At 44.4% G+C, this 19,280-nt stretch overlaps 1 protein-coding gene across 3 annotated transcripts in view; it reads right to left on the minus strand.

Moving 5' to 3' along the window:
* The window catches only part of ARHGAP22 (Rho GTPase activating protein 22), an 83,966-nt gene that overhangs the window by 12,485 nt on the left and 52,201 nt on the right, over positions 1–19,280 (minus strand). For 2 of the 3 annotated variants that reach the window (XM_030241076.2, XM_030241075.2), the window contains exons 3-4: positions 4,771–4,978; positions 1,008–1,140 (exon numbers count right to left, since the gene is read on the minus strand). In XM_030241076.2, coding sequence (XP_030096936.2) covers positions 1,008–1,140; positions 4,771–4,978 — 341 coding nt within the window. Of the gene's footprint in view, positions 1–1,007; positions 1,141–4,770; positions 4,979–10,428; positions 10,685–19,280 lie in introns of those variants that run through there. The other variant, XM_018910824.3, reaches the window with a different exon arrangement.

The raw sequence follows: 19,280 nt of genomic DNA on the forward strand, positions 1-19,280 counted from the left end.
GTCATAAAAAAACCTTCAGTGCCACGTATGATCCATTTGATGCATGCAAACAAGCATCTTCCTGTGGGCATCATAAAGAGCAATCTCCACAGAGCCTTCTGCCACTTGAACTGAAAGTGAACCCCAGACTCACACTGAGGAACAGTTTTTACAAATTCTGCCAGAGACAAAGACAAGACCACACACAGACAAGGGACAGAACTGTGGACCACAACTTACAAGCCCTCAGGCCTTTGCTTCTTTAGCAAAGACACAAGTAACAGCCTATTCAGCCTCTAACTTTCTGTCCTAGAAGGTGACACCCACATCAGACCACATCTAATGTGCCTTTGCAATCTGCAGAGGGCTAAGGGAGCCAACCACAATATGGATGAAACAGATCAACCAAATATATTGCAAAGGATCCTGTTCCATGACTGCCACAGACTTGGTAGATTTTGTCAGCCCTCTCCCTTGCCTGGAAACCAAAGAGAAGAACATCGTAAGAAGGTTCTGGCTAAGTATTCACGGCATTGTTTCCCCCCTATTCTAGGATAGTATCATAGTCTGCCTTCTCATAGTGCCTTTCCTCTAGGAAATGCAAAGCTCATTGCATTGATCAATGTCTCATCCACCAAAATCTTTGGGAAGGAGAGCATACTGTTCTGATATATAAAATGGAAAACACAGACAAAAGGAGTGACTCCATACAGCTTATTAGTGAGTGAACAGCAAAGCTGGGAAAGGAACCTAGATTTCCTCCTACCTTGCATCTTTTGCCAGTGCATCTCATGCTACACAAGAGCTTTGCTCTGAAGAAAGAAGCACCAGGCTACAAGACTGACATTTTTTTTTTAAAGCAGCAGCCTGTGATAACAGCACCCCATTCACAGCTTCAGGAAAATTCAGGGAAAGGTTCCCAGGGACTTCATTAATTTAAATCAAGTTTGAAGAGATGAGATAAAAACCTGTACTACATTGATTCTTGGGAACATCCTCTCAGGAGGCAGATAAGAAGGATCACTGACCTCTCCCTCATCTTTTGAGAGCAGCTGTCCACAAGAAAGAAAGTCTTCGTATTTGGCAAAGGGGATGACAGGCTCTGGCAGCTCTCGAAGGTAAAGCTTCAGGAGGGACGCCACAGTGTGAACATCTGTGTTGCTGCAATAGAGAAGAGGGAAGGAAATTTAGAAACCCACACTACCCCAAAGCTTGATGCCTTTTGTTGGGGGTGCATCAAGGTCCCTCTTAGGGACAAAATAGGCACGTGGAAGGAAGCTCTTCCTAGTCATTGGTACTAGGCAGGAAGGTCTGCCTGGGAACAAGGGAGATCTCCATTCTGTCAAGACAGAAATGCACCTCAGGTAGCACAGGCAGTAGAAGGGATATGCCCATGATACTGCTTAAGGTAGGGTGACACTGTGGTTCCTCTGCTAATGGGGACCAGGAATGTGAGGAATAGTCCAGGCAAGGGCACAGTGACCACACAACATTGACAACAGATGCATCCCTGCTCTGTGAAACATAACCTCTGAGTCTCTCACTGATGCTCCCTGAGACTCTCCCCAGCCAGCACACATGTATAGCTGATGGGCTGGGCTCCCACATGCCCTGCTCAATCATGCAGAAAAAATGGAAGAAGCTGCATTTCCTCCAGGTCCTCTATTGCCTTTTGGTATGGCTGCCTGGCTTGTGGTATCTGGAATTTCCTAGCCCATCTGTTATGATAGGATATCAGCTTTTATTTTCTCTCCCAATCCAGAAACTTCTTTTTCCTCTTCTTTCTCCTTTGCTTTAAAATTGGGGTTGAGGTGTCAGATCCCATGATGAACCCTTTCCAGCTATCCAGCTTCTGGCATATGGGGGTATCTCTCCCTCATTCCAATTTTCCTGTGGTACAACACTGTTAATCATTGCAGATGACCTCCTCAAAGGTTTTGACTGTTGGAAGTCTAAACAGATACTGTCACCTCCCTACCCACCCTTACCCTGACTGTCTTTAAAGAATTCTGAGAAAAATATATCAGTGAACATTGGGCAAGAGAGCTTCAAATTCTTTCTTCTATCCAAAAGCTGAATCTCTTCTATTTAGTATGTTTCCTTTTTGGAACACACAGCTAAAATAAAACTTGAAAAACTACAACAGGCAACTGTCAGCAGATACCACTTCTAATCCTGTTCTCTCTATTCCTATTAAACAGCTCCACCATATTTAAGAATATCAGAATTTTACACAGTGGCTTTCTTCAGCTGATTACAGTGTTTTACAAATGAGATCAGTACCCTTATTCTTTTTTTTTTCCTTTACTGTGGAGCTTCAAGCATGGATGGAGGATCTGACTATCCCTGAGAAGCAGAGCCCAGAACAGAGCTTCAGGGCCACTGGCTGTGGTAGCTGTTTCATCCACGATGCCATAGGAAACACAGCCAGACTTTCCATGACATGAAAGTGCAACAGGAGCAGACTGCTATAGGTGCTTCCAAAACAGCAACACCTGGCCTTTCATAAGAACATTGGAAAAGAAGGCCTTTTAAAAATAAATATTTAATTGTCAGTCATCACAAAGGTTTGATCAGCCATGGGGCAGGTGGGCCATAAGCACCTGGGATATCACTGTAGTTACAAAAGACATCTAAATGCACTGACTGCAGCTGGGAAATAAGTAAGGATATTCCTTTCACTGCACCTGATTTGGAAAGAAGCATAAGGATGTCACACTTCTGCTGCCATTGTATCCCAGGCCATACAGAGATAAGCTGTAGTTACACACTGAGAAAATTATGGTTGCTAGGAGGAGAAGCATTTCATTTAGCCAGAGTGGCACTCCCTCTCCCATACTGCTCTCTGTGACTGCAGATGTGTGAGACAGGGGAATGGTGGAAAGAGCAAAAGGCAGCAACTGGGACACCCCCAATTTTCCACTACTCGGGTACTCCAGGCTTGCTTCCTTTGATTCTGCACTGAACCCTTCCTTGCTGCATTCCACACTGACTGCCCACAAGGCAGGCATTCCTTCCTGCAGGTCCTTACTGCCTCTCTCAAAGGGGAGACTTAGCACTGATCTGTTTAGCCAGTGCAAATGGCTGTGGAAATAAAGGTGCTTTCTATACCTGAGCTGGGGTAAGGCACTGCAAGAGGCTGCTGTGGATGCCCCATCCCTGGAAGTGTTCAAAGCCAGGTTGAATGGGCTCTGAGCAACCTGATCTGGTGGAAAGCATCCCTGCCTATGACAAGGGGCTTGAAGGAGATGAACTTTAGGATCCCTTGCAATCCAAACCATTGTACAATTGTATTTTGCTTTAAAAATGCTGGGTGGAGGCTTGGTTTATCTACATAACAAAGTTAGATAAGGCTAAAGTAAAACTTGAAATTGAAACTTTCACTCCTGATTAATTCCTTCTGTAGATACTCCTGTTCCACAGTGTAAGCACTGAATTAAGATAATTCTAATTCTGAACTAGAACACCCAGACATTCAGTTAAAAATACAAAGGTTTTGTCTAAGAAAAAATTAACTGAGAAAATTTGATGATTTCAAACTTATTTTTTCATGAAAATATTTCTAAATGTTTGACACTTCCATTTAGGGAGCAAATACTGTTTGTGGTTAGGAATCAAAGAAAGGAGGATGGGTGGTCTGGGAAGCAGAGGGAAGGGAAGAATTAGAAGAATGTTCCAAATAAACTCTGAAGATATACTTCCCAAGATGAGACCAAACACTGTTTCTGCCCACGCAGGAGACAGTGCTAGCTTTTCCTGCAGTGGTAGGCAGGGAAGGGATTGGCAAGGTTGAGACTGGCTGCAGGTCCAGGGGAAGCAATCCCCCAAGGTTAATGTGCTGGTAATACACCAGATGCCACTGGCATCACCTGGAAAACCTGGGCTAGTGAGTGCCAGCAAGAAATTATGCCAGGCCTCCAAGACAAGATCCCAGATCTGATCTCATTTATAGACCTGTGATGGAGATCAGACCAGATCTACACAACACCCTTTGATCCAAATATCCCTGAAGTTCAAGGTCTCTGTTAGGGCCAAGCCCTATTTCACAAAGGGCTATTAAGCTTTGCACAATGCTGACCTTCACTCCAGGCAGGATGCACTTATGACAGTGTGGATGAAATGTTAGTAACAGGGTAAGGACAGCTGCTGGCTGGAAGGCCTTGACAGCATTCATCTTTCTGATCATCTGACTGCCTGAGGGCCAATGCAGAGACAGCAGAGCTGAGAGCTGCCCTTCCCTTGCTGCCCTTGGATGGAGCACTCAGAGACAGGGCTGGCACTCCTCCCATGGGAACCAATATAAAGCTGAGCATTTACAAAACAGCTGCTGGCATAAAGGCCAGGTAAAACATGTCAGATGGTGGTGACTATTCTGAAACCTGATGACAAAGGAAGAGTCAAGATATTGCTCCAGGCAGATCTGCTGGGAGAATGCAACATCTGAAAACAGTGCATCACCTAGTTCACCTCTGTCACACCCATTTCTCTGATGGGATCCCACCAACCTCTGAGTTTGCTGTACCCAAATCTAGCAATGCTTTTCATTCAATATGTGCTAAAGCTGAAACACTGGAGGAGCCCCACACATATCAATGAGCTCTCCTCCACCACTGAGATGAATAAAAGCCTCCACACCTACCACCAGATGGGAGAAAGCTCCATCAGCGCTTTCAACAGAGAGAATGACGGTGTGGAAAGAGCATGCAAGCTGGGATTGCCACTGCATGGACATTCCTAGCAGATTTTACATGTCACACGTACACCAGCCTGAATTTGGTGATGTCAACTCACCTGTCAAAAAGGGGTTTCTCTCCACAATCGAAAGAATCCTGCAGATCTTTGACAAGGTTGGCTTGTCCAGGCATGCGGAAGAGCCCCTCCTCGGTGAGCCCCCGCTCCCGGATGAAATCCACGCACTGCTCCACCAGCAGCGGGGCCAGGCGCTGCCCATACTTGCGCTCGTACTGCACCGTGTCCTCCAGGCGCTGCCCAAAGATCCCTGCCACCAGAGAGCAAGAGAGACAGCTGGGGTCAGCTTAGCTCTGCCTGAGCTCCTGCCTGGGGCACACAAGGAGGGAAGCGCTCACGTGGAGGGGGCAGCCTTCTGAAGGTCCAGTTTCTAACAGACTCTGAAGAATAAAGCTATTTTAAAAAACAAGAAGCACATGATGATTTATTTTTTTTCCTGCTTAATAGTGCTTCAAACTGCTCTCTGCCCTAAGCTGGTTTGTATCTCATACACAAGGAAGGTGGGCTTAAGGTTATGTTTATGGTTATCCACAGCTGTGCTGGATTTAGATTGAGTAATTACACTTTCATTGCAGCTCCCATCCCAAGAAGACCAAAACAAAGGCTACATTGACTTTATGGGCACATGTCCTTGCTTCATGCACCCACTCCTTAGGCTGTCACACAGCTGCCCTCCCCTAGTTTGCAGCTGGCCAGCCCAACAGGCAGCAAACCCACTAGGGATTGCTAACACAGCACTGCTAATACAGCAGAGTACAGCTGTCAACATTAAAACTGGATATTGTGAGAATCTTCCATCATCCTGGCAGATTCTACTTCTTTTCCTTACATTAAACTTGCTGAATGAAAATTTTAAATGAAAAAAAAAATACAGTAAAAATCACGCAAAATCCATTGCCCTTCCTACTAAAAATTGTGTGCTGTACCTCTTGCATCTTGAAAGTATCAGAAGCACCATATTCTGTAAAACCAGGCTGGCCTGGGTTAATTCTTGAGTCACATCTACTGGAGACATATACTAAGTATGAAGCACTGTCTGTTTCTTTGGGGAGTGTGGAGTACCTGGCCAATACCAGCTGCTGAATGCCACTTGTCTGGCATCAGATTTTTCAGCAACACAGAAGGGGCTCAGGCTGTGGAAGCCAGATCTTAGTTCAATCCCTATTACTAGGAGACTGCTCCACATAAAAGGACTGCCACTGAGTTGAGTTCTGAAACTCTAATTCTAGCACCCTACAATGTTTGGTGGAGTAAGAGAAGAAAACATCCAAGTTAATAATGTTTTGGCAATAAAAATTCAGTAAGTGAGGAGTTCCAGAATTTACTCCCAGAATTTCAGATTTAACCAGACCAGAGCAGGTAGGAAATTCTATTCAGGGATTTCTCAAAGCTACAAGACATTTCCTATAGATATCAAGGATCTTTAGATCATTCATTCAGCACTCAGTTAAACATGCAGGCCTGAAAAAAAAAATTAAAAAAAAAAAAAGCAGCATGCAATAGTAGAGTCACACTATTTCACACCCAATAGCCAATAGCAGTGTTCACACCAGGCTAGGGAATTTGGTAGTTTCTGAAGGCTCCACTTACCTTCCCCCACTAGTGACCATGTCTTCCTCTTTTTTTTTTTTTTTTTTTAGTACTACATTACTGAGAGGCTGGTGACTCCTGGTTGGACATTCCCTAACCACCCATCACTGTTCTTTATAGGAGACACCATGTCAAACCATACCTGCTTTCTATATTCAGTCCAAACCTGCTGAATCCTCAGTGAAACAAAACTTCATTATCAGGTTCAACTCACTGAACAAAAGCTGCAAGAAGAATCCTGAAGCCCAATTTCCTTTCCCTGCCTGTTTGTTATACATCAGAAGAAAGAAACTTTCCTTACACCACAGCCTACACAACTGCATTACAGTATCAAAGCTAGAGGGCCATGAAAAGTCTCCAAGGAAATTCCCTCATCCTGGCAGGAGAGCATGCCCTGGAGCATGGGAGTGACTTATCTTTATCACTGTATATACTGGGTTTATTGCAGAGTAAAGGTTTTACTAGTTCTTATTGTTAATCTCTTTGAGTTTTCACTGAGTTGGGTGCCTCTGAAGTCAGTTTCTAGGAAAGAGACTCTCTTTCTGCTTTTGCCCAGCTTGCTTTATAATCCCATCAGGTAATCCCTGCTGTCATGATTGGGCATAGCTATTTCCTTAAAATGATACATGTTGTCCACTTTTCCAGATGCAAAACATATAAAATTCAGGGAGGTCAGGATGTGGCACGTGTCAGGGCAATAGCTGCCCTCTTTTCTCAAACCCCTGCTTGCTGAATCTGTTTCCTAATGGGTCTGTCTGGAGAAAACTCTGGGGAGAGGTGAATGCTCTGCATTCCCCAGGCATAAAGCACATGTACAATGTTCCTCTATAAACTCGTGTTCTGATGTTCTACACTTAACTCAGATCAAGGACAAAGGCAGTGTCAGACACACACACAAGAAAGAACAAGTGCATGCATAATCTCCACTGAAGAGAATCTACTTTTCCCCAGCCTTGACTGGTCTGTGATCAGCAGCATCTCTAATGCATTTCAGGCAGCATCAGCCCTTGTCTCCACAGTCAGCCTGGATCACAACAGCAATAGCTTTCTGTAGGTGCAATCTACAGTGAGTGACTTCTGGAGACAAGAGGACTACAGTCAAGTAGAAACCACCAGCACAGAGATTAAGGAATGAGATGCTAAGGCATCAGAGACAGAAGGGTGATCTCCTTTGAGACTCAATTGGAGCAGCAGATGGACCCTTCACAAACACAGCATCACCATCACTGTGGGTGTCTCCTACACAGCCAGATGCTGGGGATCCCATCGTTCCTCCTCACACATTAAGGTCAGTATCACTTTTCTCCTTGATGAAAACAACAATCTTTGGAGGAGATAAAGGCATTGAAATGTTCTTATACTGCAGTATTCTTCACCTCCCTTCAGACCATTACAAATAAGTAACAAGAAAAAACAGGCCTGAAACAAACATGACCGAGGAAGAAGAAGATCTACCTATCACAGCATGAGTGGAAGGAGCTGGCATGAGCCTGGGTTTCCTCTTGTGTGACAGTGCCTGCTGAAGGGCTGTGCTAGGGAGATCACACAGTCTGTACTGGTAATTTTTGGTGGGAAGAGGATGTTGTATTGCACCACGGAATACTGCAAGAGGATTCAAATCATTGCCGGGGTGAAAGACTTCTTGCAGCCCAGCTCTCTCTCAGCTGCCTCCCACCCAGGTTTGGCAGCCCCACTCTGACCCAGCTCCAGTGCAGATCTAGGCCTTTGTTCTCCCTTGAAATGGAACCCTAATTTTCCAGGGAAGCATTAGAAAGGATCACCAAACATTGCTCAGACTAAATATTTCACCCAAGATAAATCTTTTGCTAACTGCGACTTTCCCAATGTTACATTTTTCAGTTACACTGCAGCTCCATGTTTTCTTTCTCTCTATCCTAGTTTTTTTTTTGCTGAGCCATAAGCAAGGACCACCAGAGATGCTGCTCAGAAGGAGGAGTGCACCCAGGCTGTCTTTTGGCAGTAAGAGCACTATGGTTGGTGTAAAGAGAGAAAAAGCACAAGAGTTGCAGTTAGTGGGACTGAAAAGTTGGCCTTGGAGAAATTGCTCATCTCTGCAGTGGCTGCAGAACTTGTCCATGGCTTAAAAAATAAAAATAATATTAAGATACATATAAAGAGCAATCTAAAAGCTATTTATGGAGTGGGGCTGGAAAGGTTCTGTCAAAGGGAAGTCTGAGATGCTGACAGTTCCAGGCTTGCAATCTGGGCATCTGCTTGATGAAGTTTGGGAGAATTATCACTTGGACCCTCTCAGTCACACTGAAAACAGACGTAGCAGATGTGCCTACTTCAGTCTCCCAGCACCACACGGGGCAAAAGGAACTGGGGTTCTGTGTCTCTGTATCATTCATCTCATTTCTGTCAGGTCTCAGAGCTTGTAAAAGTGATGCAGTTAAATGTGCCTGAAACTCCCAGTGTATGACAACATCTCAGTTTGGACAGGGACTGCCCTGCCTTGCAAGGAGAAGCAACGTGGAGCCAGTCACACACAGCCTCATCTGCCGGCTCCTCAAGGCACAGGCCTGCTTTTAATCACTGGGCCCTGCAGCTCAGACTGAACTTGGCAGCGCTTCACTCCACTTGATGATCCTGCTGGAAGACATTAAAGTCTTTTTCTTCATTCTAAAGAAGGGGAGCCAGAGCCATCTAGTCACACTCCAAGCAGTGTTAAGCCGGAAATAAAGCCAAAAGTTTACTAGCAACCTAAGGGTTAACTTTTCTTGACATACCCTTATCTATAGCTAGGCCCTTTTGTTTGATTTCAAAGCAGAAAAAAACTCCAGCATGCCTGGAACCACATCCTTAATCTCAGAAAGATTCAAGAGATACTAAAAAAATGAGCTAGCAGAGCTACAGAATTTCTTTCCTCTACTCCAACAAGCTGCCTCTGTTCTTTAAAGATTTGGGTGACTCTTTGTGGAAAAAGCAAGCCAGGAATGATGTACTGACTAAGACACAGACAGGCTCTCTGTCCTGGCCTGAACAGCTCACCCACCAGCTTCAGGCATACAAAGCCTATACATTCAGCTATGCTGTCCAGACATGTAGTGGGCAGGAAAATATATGCTCTCTGCTACATTTTTCCTCTTCATAGGCTCTGAGTTCAACCAAAATAAACTAAAGACGGAGATAAAGTCAGTTTTTGAGTAGATTTTCTTCATACGGAGGACTAAGGACGCCGCATCTGCTTAAAGTGTGAAAAGTCCAGGCACACCTACGTCAGCTGTGTGTGCAGCTTATTCCACACACGTTAAAAGATGTGTGGGAAGATAATCAGGCTTACACCTGGATGCTGCTCCACAACAGCACATACACCCGCGCACGCATGTGGTGCCTCATAGACAGGCAGTTTATGGATATAAAGATTGTGTACGTGCTCACCTGCACAGGTAAGTGCCTGCTTTTACCTTCCCACTTTCATGCTTAAGTTCCCATTTATCTGTCCCTCTCACACATGAAAGCACTGAGAAAAAATCACGGGCAGCCATTCAGAAATGCGTGCGTTTCCACAGCACAAAACACACACAAATCTTCAACTTGTTTCCCCTCCCCTAGCCCACCCAAGCACAGAGTACATGAATTACTGCAGCAGCAGCAGAAAAAGGAGTTTCATGGTAGGAGCTGTGTGTACTAAAAAAGATAGTCCTGAACAACTAAACAATTGAATGCAAGAATAGAGGGGAAAGAAAGGAGGCAAAAGACAACTAGGAATCAAGAAAAATTGACAACATATCTTGCCCAGAGTCACACAAATGAGTCTGTGGTACAACTTGGTGTGTTCCGACCCCGTTCCCACAAAGAGCAGTGTCCATATACTAGAAGATGATTGCTCTCATCTACACTCATCCATTTAAATTTTCTGTACATAGGAAATAGAAACACCTCTCCCCAGAACTACCTTCACATGTTAGCTTGGTATCCAGTAGTATTTTTAGCCATAGACTGCGTCCTTCCCACTCCTTCCCGCTTTGAAAAGTCAGCTCCTATTTTAGATTCTTAGCCTCTGACTAAGGCTACACTTAAATATCTGCTTTTCCTCTAGCAAAAGAAAACCATAACAAATCTAAACTCTGGAAAATCATCTCATACCTCTCGTTCTTGTGCAGCACTCCGCTACATGACAGGCGCTGAGCTTCAAGCAGAAACCAGGCAGTGTCAGACAGCAGGAGCGGCAGAGAAAGAAAGTCCTGACTTCAGGCATCAGACACATTCTGAGTCCCAGCACTGGCAGCTTTCCATTCACCCGGCGCTACAGAGCACGGAGCAGCCGATCTACCCTGGGAGATAATCTCGGCAGCACATCTGGTCTTAGCTCCACAACTCGGCATTAATTATGACTTGTGCAGAAAGCATTTGAAATATCCAATGAGCTGCAGAGCTCCCCGGCTCGCTCCGCCAGGGAAGGAGAGAGGAGAAAGACAGGCAGGTAGGGTCTTGCCCACCCTCGAAGCAGCCGCCAATGTAAACAGCAGCTAAGTATGGGTCACAAGTTTTAACAAAGGCATCCCCCATCGGCTCTGTAATATATTCATGCTCTAATTGCTTGTCAGATCTATTCTAGATAGCTGGAAAAGCTGAGCAACAGTTGCTGTCTGCATGCCACACTTTGGATCCTTCCTGATACAGGCAATATTACTGTGCTGCAGGCAAACTGGTGCCCTGGTCTGGCCTCCCATCTGCTTTCCAAGCAACAGAAGCAGAAACCTAGTTTTGAAGGGGAACACTTCCCCACAGTAGCTTCAGCCTGCTCTGAGAGTACCTCCACAGCTCTGGGACATGCTGGAAAGTCTAACAAAGCTTAGGAAAAGCAACACTCCTTGACCTGCTGAGGTTTTTTGGTGCCTACTGCCTCTGCTTTTGCTCTTTACAGAGAAGTTGCCTGAATTGATAGCTCGGCTGAATAACTGGTAGAGGAAGGGACTACAACTCCCTACATGTGAACCAATACCCAGGCACTTTACTTGCAGGAAAACACTCACCCCGCTCTTCAACTCTTGCTCTCAGGGTAAGAAGCCTGTCATTAACAAAAACGCTTACCATGCAATGCCCTGTGCAGTTATACAGAGGTCAGGCTGCCACTCCATTCACAAAACGCACTCATGTGACTGCAGATCTGCAGCAGTCACCACACAAAACCTTTGCACCAGGCTTCTGAGCAATTTTATCACTATTAGCTAAGTTAGAGAAAACTACTCTGTCTGCAGGAAAAAAAAAAAAAAAACAACAAAAAAGCCCTCTCTGAATCTGCTCATCTGCTTTGGCTGTTAAAAGGTCTGTGGTCACTATATAGAGCACATTCACCTGAATTAGTGGCCCACCCCTTGCCCACTGCTGAAGAATAGAGTGCTTCTCACCATAAGTGAAGGGAGTGCCAGGACCAAAAGCTTTGGTTCTTGAACATGGTGTGATTCTTAGAGCTGTCGTGGGCAGGCCCAGAAGCTGGGACTTTATGATCCAGGTGAGTCCCTTCCAACTAAAATATTCCATGACTGGCAAGACAGTAAGGTACTCCTTAGCTATTTAAGGTATATCCTAAGTAGCATGGTTCTGCACAGCTAGACACCAGAAGCCCAGTCAACACACCAGACAGTATTTAAAGCACACTAAAGAATATTTAGAAAGTGATGGAAATCCTTGAACCCAAGGCACAAATGAGGTCCTCAGTGTTCTTCACCCTTTTATTATCCTCTCTTCCCTTGTGGTGAACACAGCAGGCTGCAGGTTAGGGAGAGCCTGCCCACAAAGCTAACTGGTGAGCACAACAAATCTGCTTTCAAATGGCTGAGATGCCACCAGAATTTCTGGCACTATTTCCTGGAATAACACCTCAGGTTGTGCCACATCTGCTAATAGCATTATGGAGCCTAGGGCTCAGTGTTTGGGATGGGAGCACAGGAGATAGCAAATGCAGACTTGTTCCTCCATTCACTTCTCCATTTTTGTTTTCTGTCTCTCAGAACTCAGGAACAAGGAGGTATTCAATGAAATAGAAAGTCATGTTGTTTACCATGGATATTGTTATACCCAAAGTATAATTAATCTGTGAAATTCACAGCCTCTCTGTGGCCAAGGACACAGCATGACTAAAGCATGATCTGACTTCAGCAGAACTTACAATGCTGTGAGATGATGAAGCTGATGCAAACTCTTCTCCAAAGAGCAAACACAGCTGTCTGGTGAGAGAAAAAATCTGGAGCACATGCTCACTCACATAAGCATCAGAACTGAAGCAGAAAATTGCAGCTGCTTCAGTGTTTGTTCCCTGCACAAGGTAACTGCAGCTATAGGTGTCCTGTGACAGCAACACTGCACTACACACTCCAGCAGTAGTACCTGTCTTCACCTGTGTGAAACTCTCAAACCCCATGTTTTAAAAACATGGGGTTAAAATTCATGACTTAGACTACAGAATATGATGAGACTGGAATAAAAATCACTATATATATATATACACACACACACATATATATACACACACACACACAATTTTTCTTCTGTGTTTTGAATTTGCACATCACACTTGGATCCTGCTTTCTCTGTTAAGCACATTTGTCAAAAATGAAATCCAAGGTTCACGCATAATCCCTGGACTGCAGGGGCTGCAGGTTTCCAGAAGTATACTTGTTCCTGCAATTGTAGCAATATAATCCAAAGAATTTGTCACATTGCATATATCATGAAAACTTCCACCTGGAGATCTCCCTATACACATATTCCAAGGAGAGAATGGGTAATGGAGACTGATCTCCCTCTAACCCCACTGGTATGAAGTTCTTTAACTGTAGAAAAGTTTAGCAGCTCTCATTTTCTAAGAAACAACTTAGGTTTATAAAATTGTTCAGACAGTACATCTCCCATGAACTTGCTGCTGGGGAGCTAGAGGCATTTTCTTTCCCAAAGTCATTGCAGGCAGAGAGCCCCAGCACCGCTCTCCTGAGCTAGCACTGCTGCAGTTATTTTGTTGCAGGTACCAGAACAGAAGAAAGCATCCTGCCTTTACACATCACTACAAGCCTCGAGATTGGCTGGAAAGCTCACTACAGCTCCCACAACCTCTGAAAATCCAGGTATGTTTCAGGCTTGGCATCTAACTCAGGTGAAATTCAATCTTCGGTCTGGTTGCAACAGACAGGAGTGGTGAACCTGCATGAACTCAGAGTATTTCTCCTCAACTCTGACTGTGAGCAAACTTCTTGGCTTGCACAGCTCCAGCAAGTGCCCATGGGGTGTGTGTATTTTTAGATGCTGGCTTAGAGGATTAGCTAATATACAGGTACACTCAAGCAGATCTGAGGGAACTCAAATCCAGGAAATTGCTCTATTTGTACAGAAAGGGCCTAGTATCAAGGTTGGAGCCATAGCTGAAGTTCCCTATTTTACAAGAAGGTTGAACCTTGCGCAGACTCATTTTTTAACTCAGGTAAACCTGGGCACTTGAACATCTTTTATCTGCTGGAAGCTGGCAGTGAACTGGTTAGAGGTGATCAGTCACAGAGCTGAACCCAGCAGGAAAAACTTCAGCACTAATGTCATCTGTACAGAAATTTTCCCATTTCCTCCCTCTCCAAGCACTTTGGTCAGATCCATCCCTGACCCAAACTATGTCCCCACACCCCTCATCAGCTCTGTGCTGGGGTATCAACCCTTACTGGGGAAATTAAATCTTTTGAGGGTAAACAGGCTTCTGTTTACTGACTGATAAAACAGTTCACTCTAGGTTAAAGATTTGCAAGTAGCTATGCTCACCTTTCTACCACAGTAGATTCTTAACCTGTGTGATGTGTCTTCCCATCTCTCTAAAGTATGCCAGGAAAGGAACTGACAAAGCAGCACTGTAAATTACCCAGTGATGGACTGACCAGTTTATGCTCCAAACTGAGATTGTAACTGTGCTCACAGAGAAAAACAGACCCAAACACCACTTAATCACAGCATTCTGATTCCAGAGCCAACCCCCTGTGTTTATTGCTCTATTTCTCTCTGAAGAAAGGCAAGAACAAAACAGCAAGGTCAGCTAAAAATGCTTTTTATCAAAGCAGTGATCCAGACCAACATGCCCTGGACACCTTCTTTCTGCCCACATCCTAAGATCATATTTTACAGAATTTTTACTTATTGACTCTTGCATATGTCTCTATGTTTAAAAGACAGCTTCTATAGGGAAGACGAGAGCTGGACAAAGAACCAAAGATGTTGAATTACTAGTGCTGAGGTGAAGGCTCACCTCCCTGAACCTGCTGGCAATGCTCTTCCTAAAGCAGCCCAGGAATTTGCTGGCCACAAGGGTGCATTGCTGGCTCACATTCAAGTTGTTCAAGAGCATCCCAGTTCTTCCCTGCAAAGCTGCTTTCCAGTCAGTCTTGGCATTACTCTCTGTTGAACTTCATCACTCCTTCCTTCAGCCTCTTGGGACCCCTCTAAATGATGTCACAATCATCTGATGCACCAATCAGTCCTCCCAATATCATCTGCAAGCTTGCTGAGGGTGTACTCTGTCTCATTATCCAGGTCATTAACAAAGATGTTAAACAGTCCCGGTCCCAGCACCGCCCTTCACATCCCTTGCCAGATTCAACTCCAGATTGCTTTAGCCTTCCTAAGTCCACTCCTGCATGCTCAAGAATTTCTCTGTATTCCTCCTCTTAGGTCTCTGCTTCCATTTCTATGCTTCCTTTTTAGCTAATGAGCTTTGTCACAAGCATCTTCTTCAGCCGTGCAAACCTCTGCCACCTTTGCTTGGTTTCCTGCACAAGGAAGAGGACTGTTCTTGAGATTGAAGGAAGTAACCCTTGAAAATCCACCAGATCTCCTGCCTCCCTCTTCTCTTCAGGATCATACCCCATGGCATTCTTCCAAACATATCCCTGCAGTCAAGGTCCATGGGTGGAATCTTTCCATGAGCCTTTCAGAATGATGCCATCAGAGTGGTTCTTTTACAGACAGTCATTGTCACCTCAGGCAAGTCATCTGACTGCTCAATATTTCAGATCCCTCCTTAACAAAAATAAGGAAAATTGTCTTTCCCTACCTCAAGGCTGTAACATGATGGTAAAATATGTTGGTCATAAAGCAGCAATAGAAGCCCCAGATATATCTGACAGAGATACATTAGAAAGAAAATAACTTAATCAGGTCCCAGAAACAGATCTTAAAACATTCTCTGTTGTAAACAGTTATGGCAGCAAGATCTACTCCCAGCTTACTTTAGTTCCTGTATCTTAGTTTCCATATCTACCATTTGGGTACCATTCGTGACACCTCTGCCTGGGTGCAAGGCTAACCCAGCTCCTCCTCACATCTGAGCTGACTCAGGCATCCCCCCATCCTGGGCAGACACTGACCTCATAACCCCATCATCCTTCTCTTCCTCTTCCCCTGGCTGGGCCCATCTCCCAGCATCAGAGCACAGCAGGAGCAAACACTGATAAGCCGCATCAGGCGCCAGCTGTCTTGGTGCAGAGATAACAGCAGGTATCAGGCACAGCAAACACCCAGTGCCACTCCCCACACACCTGGGGGAGCCTGCCCAAGGGAAGCCCACCCTGACACCTCCTGAAGGGGCTCCTCCTGACCCAGTCAGGAATCCCACTTGAGGCAGTCACTCTGTGGGACCCTGCAAACAAGGGAGTAGAAATCACCTCTCTGTCTTCAGACTTGGCAAATAACAGAGGCCAATTCCTTCCTCCTCTTCATTACCTCTTCAGAGGTATTTTAGCATCTTAAATTCACTGACATGGCCCTAGGTTTATGCTGCTCTTACTGGAAAATTTCCATCTTACAGGAGGAATAAGTAAAACTCAAGGCTCCCAAAATTTATGTCATACCCTAGCTCCTATGTGGTTTGGCATCCTGGGGGATATACATCTAATATCAATATCTGACCCTTCAAAACAGTCATGTTTGCTCTCATGCAGATGTTATCTCAAAGATGTTTACCCATCTAAAGCAGGATCCCTAATTAGCCCTAGGCAGGGGTAATCTTCTATTACCCATTAGGACATTGAGCCAGGAACTAAATTACACCTTAGACACCTTGTCCCACATCTTCCAGCTCTCCCCTAATACAAGACATAATTTCAGAGGGCCCTGGGTCCCAAGAGAACTCATTCTCTGCACTGTTTGCTGGCAGAAGAATAGGAATCCACACATCATGGTTTATCTGCATAGGAAAGGTGTCTGGAATTAATGACAGCAGAACAGCTTCTTCAGTGGGCATTGCTTCAGACCCCACCAGTTTTACAGTGACTATTCCTCCTGAATACAAAAACCGTTCATGAAGCTCTGGCAACACAGTTACTTTGTCACAGGGTAAAACTCTTCATGTTTGCCTAAGGGGAAACACATCTCTTCCAACTGCTTCACCTCCCCTCCATCACAAGTAACTGATGAAAGCTTGGGATGAAGAGGAGGAGAAATTAGGATAAAGTAATTGAGAAAGAAAGGGGCTGAGACATGCATTTCTGGCATAGAAGCAAGGAACTGCTCATGGCAAGACAGAATATGTAAACAGAAGAAAACAAACACAAACATAAATCAAGATTAACACAGAATGATTCTGTCCCCATGCTGTGCTGGTTGTGTGCTGAGCTGTGAGAGAATTATGCCACCTGGCATTCAACTCAGGCACCAAAAAGTTTAGGTTTTGTGTCTCATAGCCAGAAATTCAGTCCTAGACAAACTCTGCTTTACAGCTGATGTAAGACAGAAATGAGGAAGGCACACAGAAAGGAATTTGCAGTGGCTGTACCTCCTCAAACTAGAAGTACAGTCCCACCACACTTGTACAGACCAAGACCACCTCTCTTCCCCAGATACATCAAAAACTTCCAATCCAGCTTGGGAGAACTAGAGCAAGGTCACTCTCACCCAAGCCTACGGCCACAAACCCTTTGATTTAGCACTGTGGCACTGCTAGATGCACTTCACATTAATGAGCACTCACTGAACAGCAGGACTGTAGGACACAGAGGGACTCTCAAGATAGGCTTTTAGTGGTACAAGCATGGAGCAAAATTTGTCACAGAGGTATGAAGGATCATAGAAAAACAGTTTCAATCACCCTCTGTCAGAATGTGCTCCAAAACTCACTTTTATCAAGTCACTGCAAGAAACTTTTTTTTTTTAATACAATCAAAATATATGGAGTACTCTCAAATCTCAGTTTACAAAATCTTCTGCTCTAAATGAGAGGTACTAGACTCAGGAATTCAGGAGGCTGAAACCCAAGGAAACTTGTTTGAGATTATTTTCCCTATAAACAAGACAGCTCTTCTTCAAAAGACTTAGGAACTCTACAATTTTATTTTAAGGCCACATTTGAAGCGTATTTCAAAGAACACATTCCATATGGCTTTTAAACCTGACTGGGTCTTCTATCAGTAATTTGTGAGCCTCAGCCGCTTTGGGGGGTTTTCTGTTTTATTTTAAGAAGCCTTTGCTGTTCACCTTTAAGCACAGTTCATATGCCCTCATCAACATAAGAAGGTACCCTCAACCCTTTTTTATTTATGTTTCTTCACTACATCAGCCAAGATTAAAGTGTGGTTAAGCCACTCCTTTTATCTTGGCATAATTCATTTTTACACCATATCAAGCTTCTCCAGGGCTGGATATTTGCATATTAATTATAAAGCCTGCTTTTTAACTCCTCCCTTTGGCTTAATATATTAGAAAGTGTTGATAGATAAGACTTGGCTTTCAAATTAGGGGTGGTGGCAAAGCAGAGTTCGAATTATTCCATTAAAACAGAGACAGCTATGTTTATTGTCCTCCCACATTTGAGTTAAGCTGGAATTTCACTCAGACAAACTGTCCTGCTCTGATTGTGCTGGAGAAGGTGTAAGTTTGATCATTTCCCCTAATTGGCTAAAAAACATTTGGGAACAACAGTTTGAACATCTTTACTGTTTCCCAGCTGTTGGTGTTCCTACGCATTCTTTCTGAAGTGCAAAGAAACTGAGGATGCAGCTCCGTGGTTTCTTTAAGCCAATTTATGTGTGGGTTGCAGGCAGAAGAAGAAGTCTGCCCCTCTCCACGCCATCATGTCTCCCCAGTGGAATTACTGGTGTTGCAGCTGCATGGTTAGCAGGGCCAAGGAATCAATCTAGCTACAAACTGATGCTCCCCACCTTTTATTTCCTGCCAGATTGTTTCCTACAGCACCGTTCAGGCACCAGAGTCAGCAGAAGGAAGTGAGGTGGGACCCACAGCTGCTGGGGGGTAGAAGACCCCTCCTGACAGTAGCTGGCACTTGACCAGCTCAGAGAAGTGGCCACAACATAAGAATCTGCTCTTGCAGCTTGGACTACAAAGCAGGCACAGTCAAGCTAGCTTTAGCCTACTGCATTTGAGTATTAGGGCAGAGAGTTCAGGCTACACTGACTGCCCAGGATGTACCCATGTCCTTGGCCAGTTTTATCCACAGATAGCGAAAAAACATTGATACACAACTGCAATTCTTTCCAACTCTGCAAACTCCAGTACCTCTCTTCTACAGTGCTTAAGCTGGCTCTCACCAGCAGCCAAAGCTGCCTTTAGTGACTTTGATCACTGAACCACATCAGTCTGCAGGATGTGAAAATAGCAACAAACAGAAGCTCCTGTATTCCCCCTTGCACTAATCTCCCCTGTGCTGCCTTGCTTCCACATTCTCATTATTTCATGTTTTTTGATGCCTCATAAAGCTCCAGTTCCTGGAATCAATATAAGAGTATCTGCCTCATTTAAAGAGAATACCAAAATTTTATTTGACTGCTTTGCAGAGAAACTCAAAGGTAAAGAAAATTAACCAATTAATCAGGACAATACAAGTCCCATAAAGAAACAAACAAAAAAAACCCCAGGAACTCAATCACTACTTTTATGCCATTCTCATGCTTCTAATTTTAAAACACTATGATTTTTAATTATTTATTATTTTAAAACTTGAAGATATTTGTTTT

This window comes from Serinus canaria, chromosome 6 (assembly GCF_022539315.1).
Source record: "Serinus canaria isolate serCan28SL12 chromosome 6, serCan2020, whole genome shotgun sequence".
NCBI classification, from domain to species: domain Eukaryota; kingdom Metazoa; phylum Chordata; class Aves; order Passeriformes; family Fringillidae; genus Serinus; species Serinus canaria.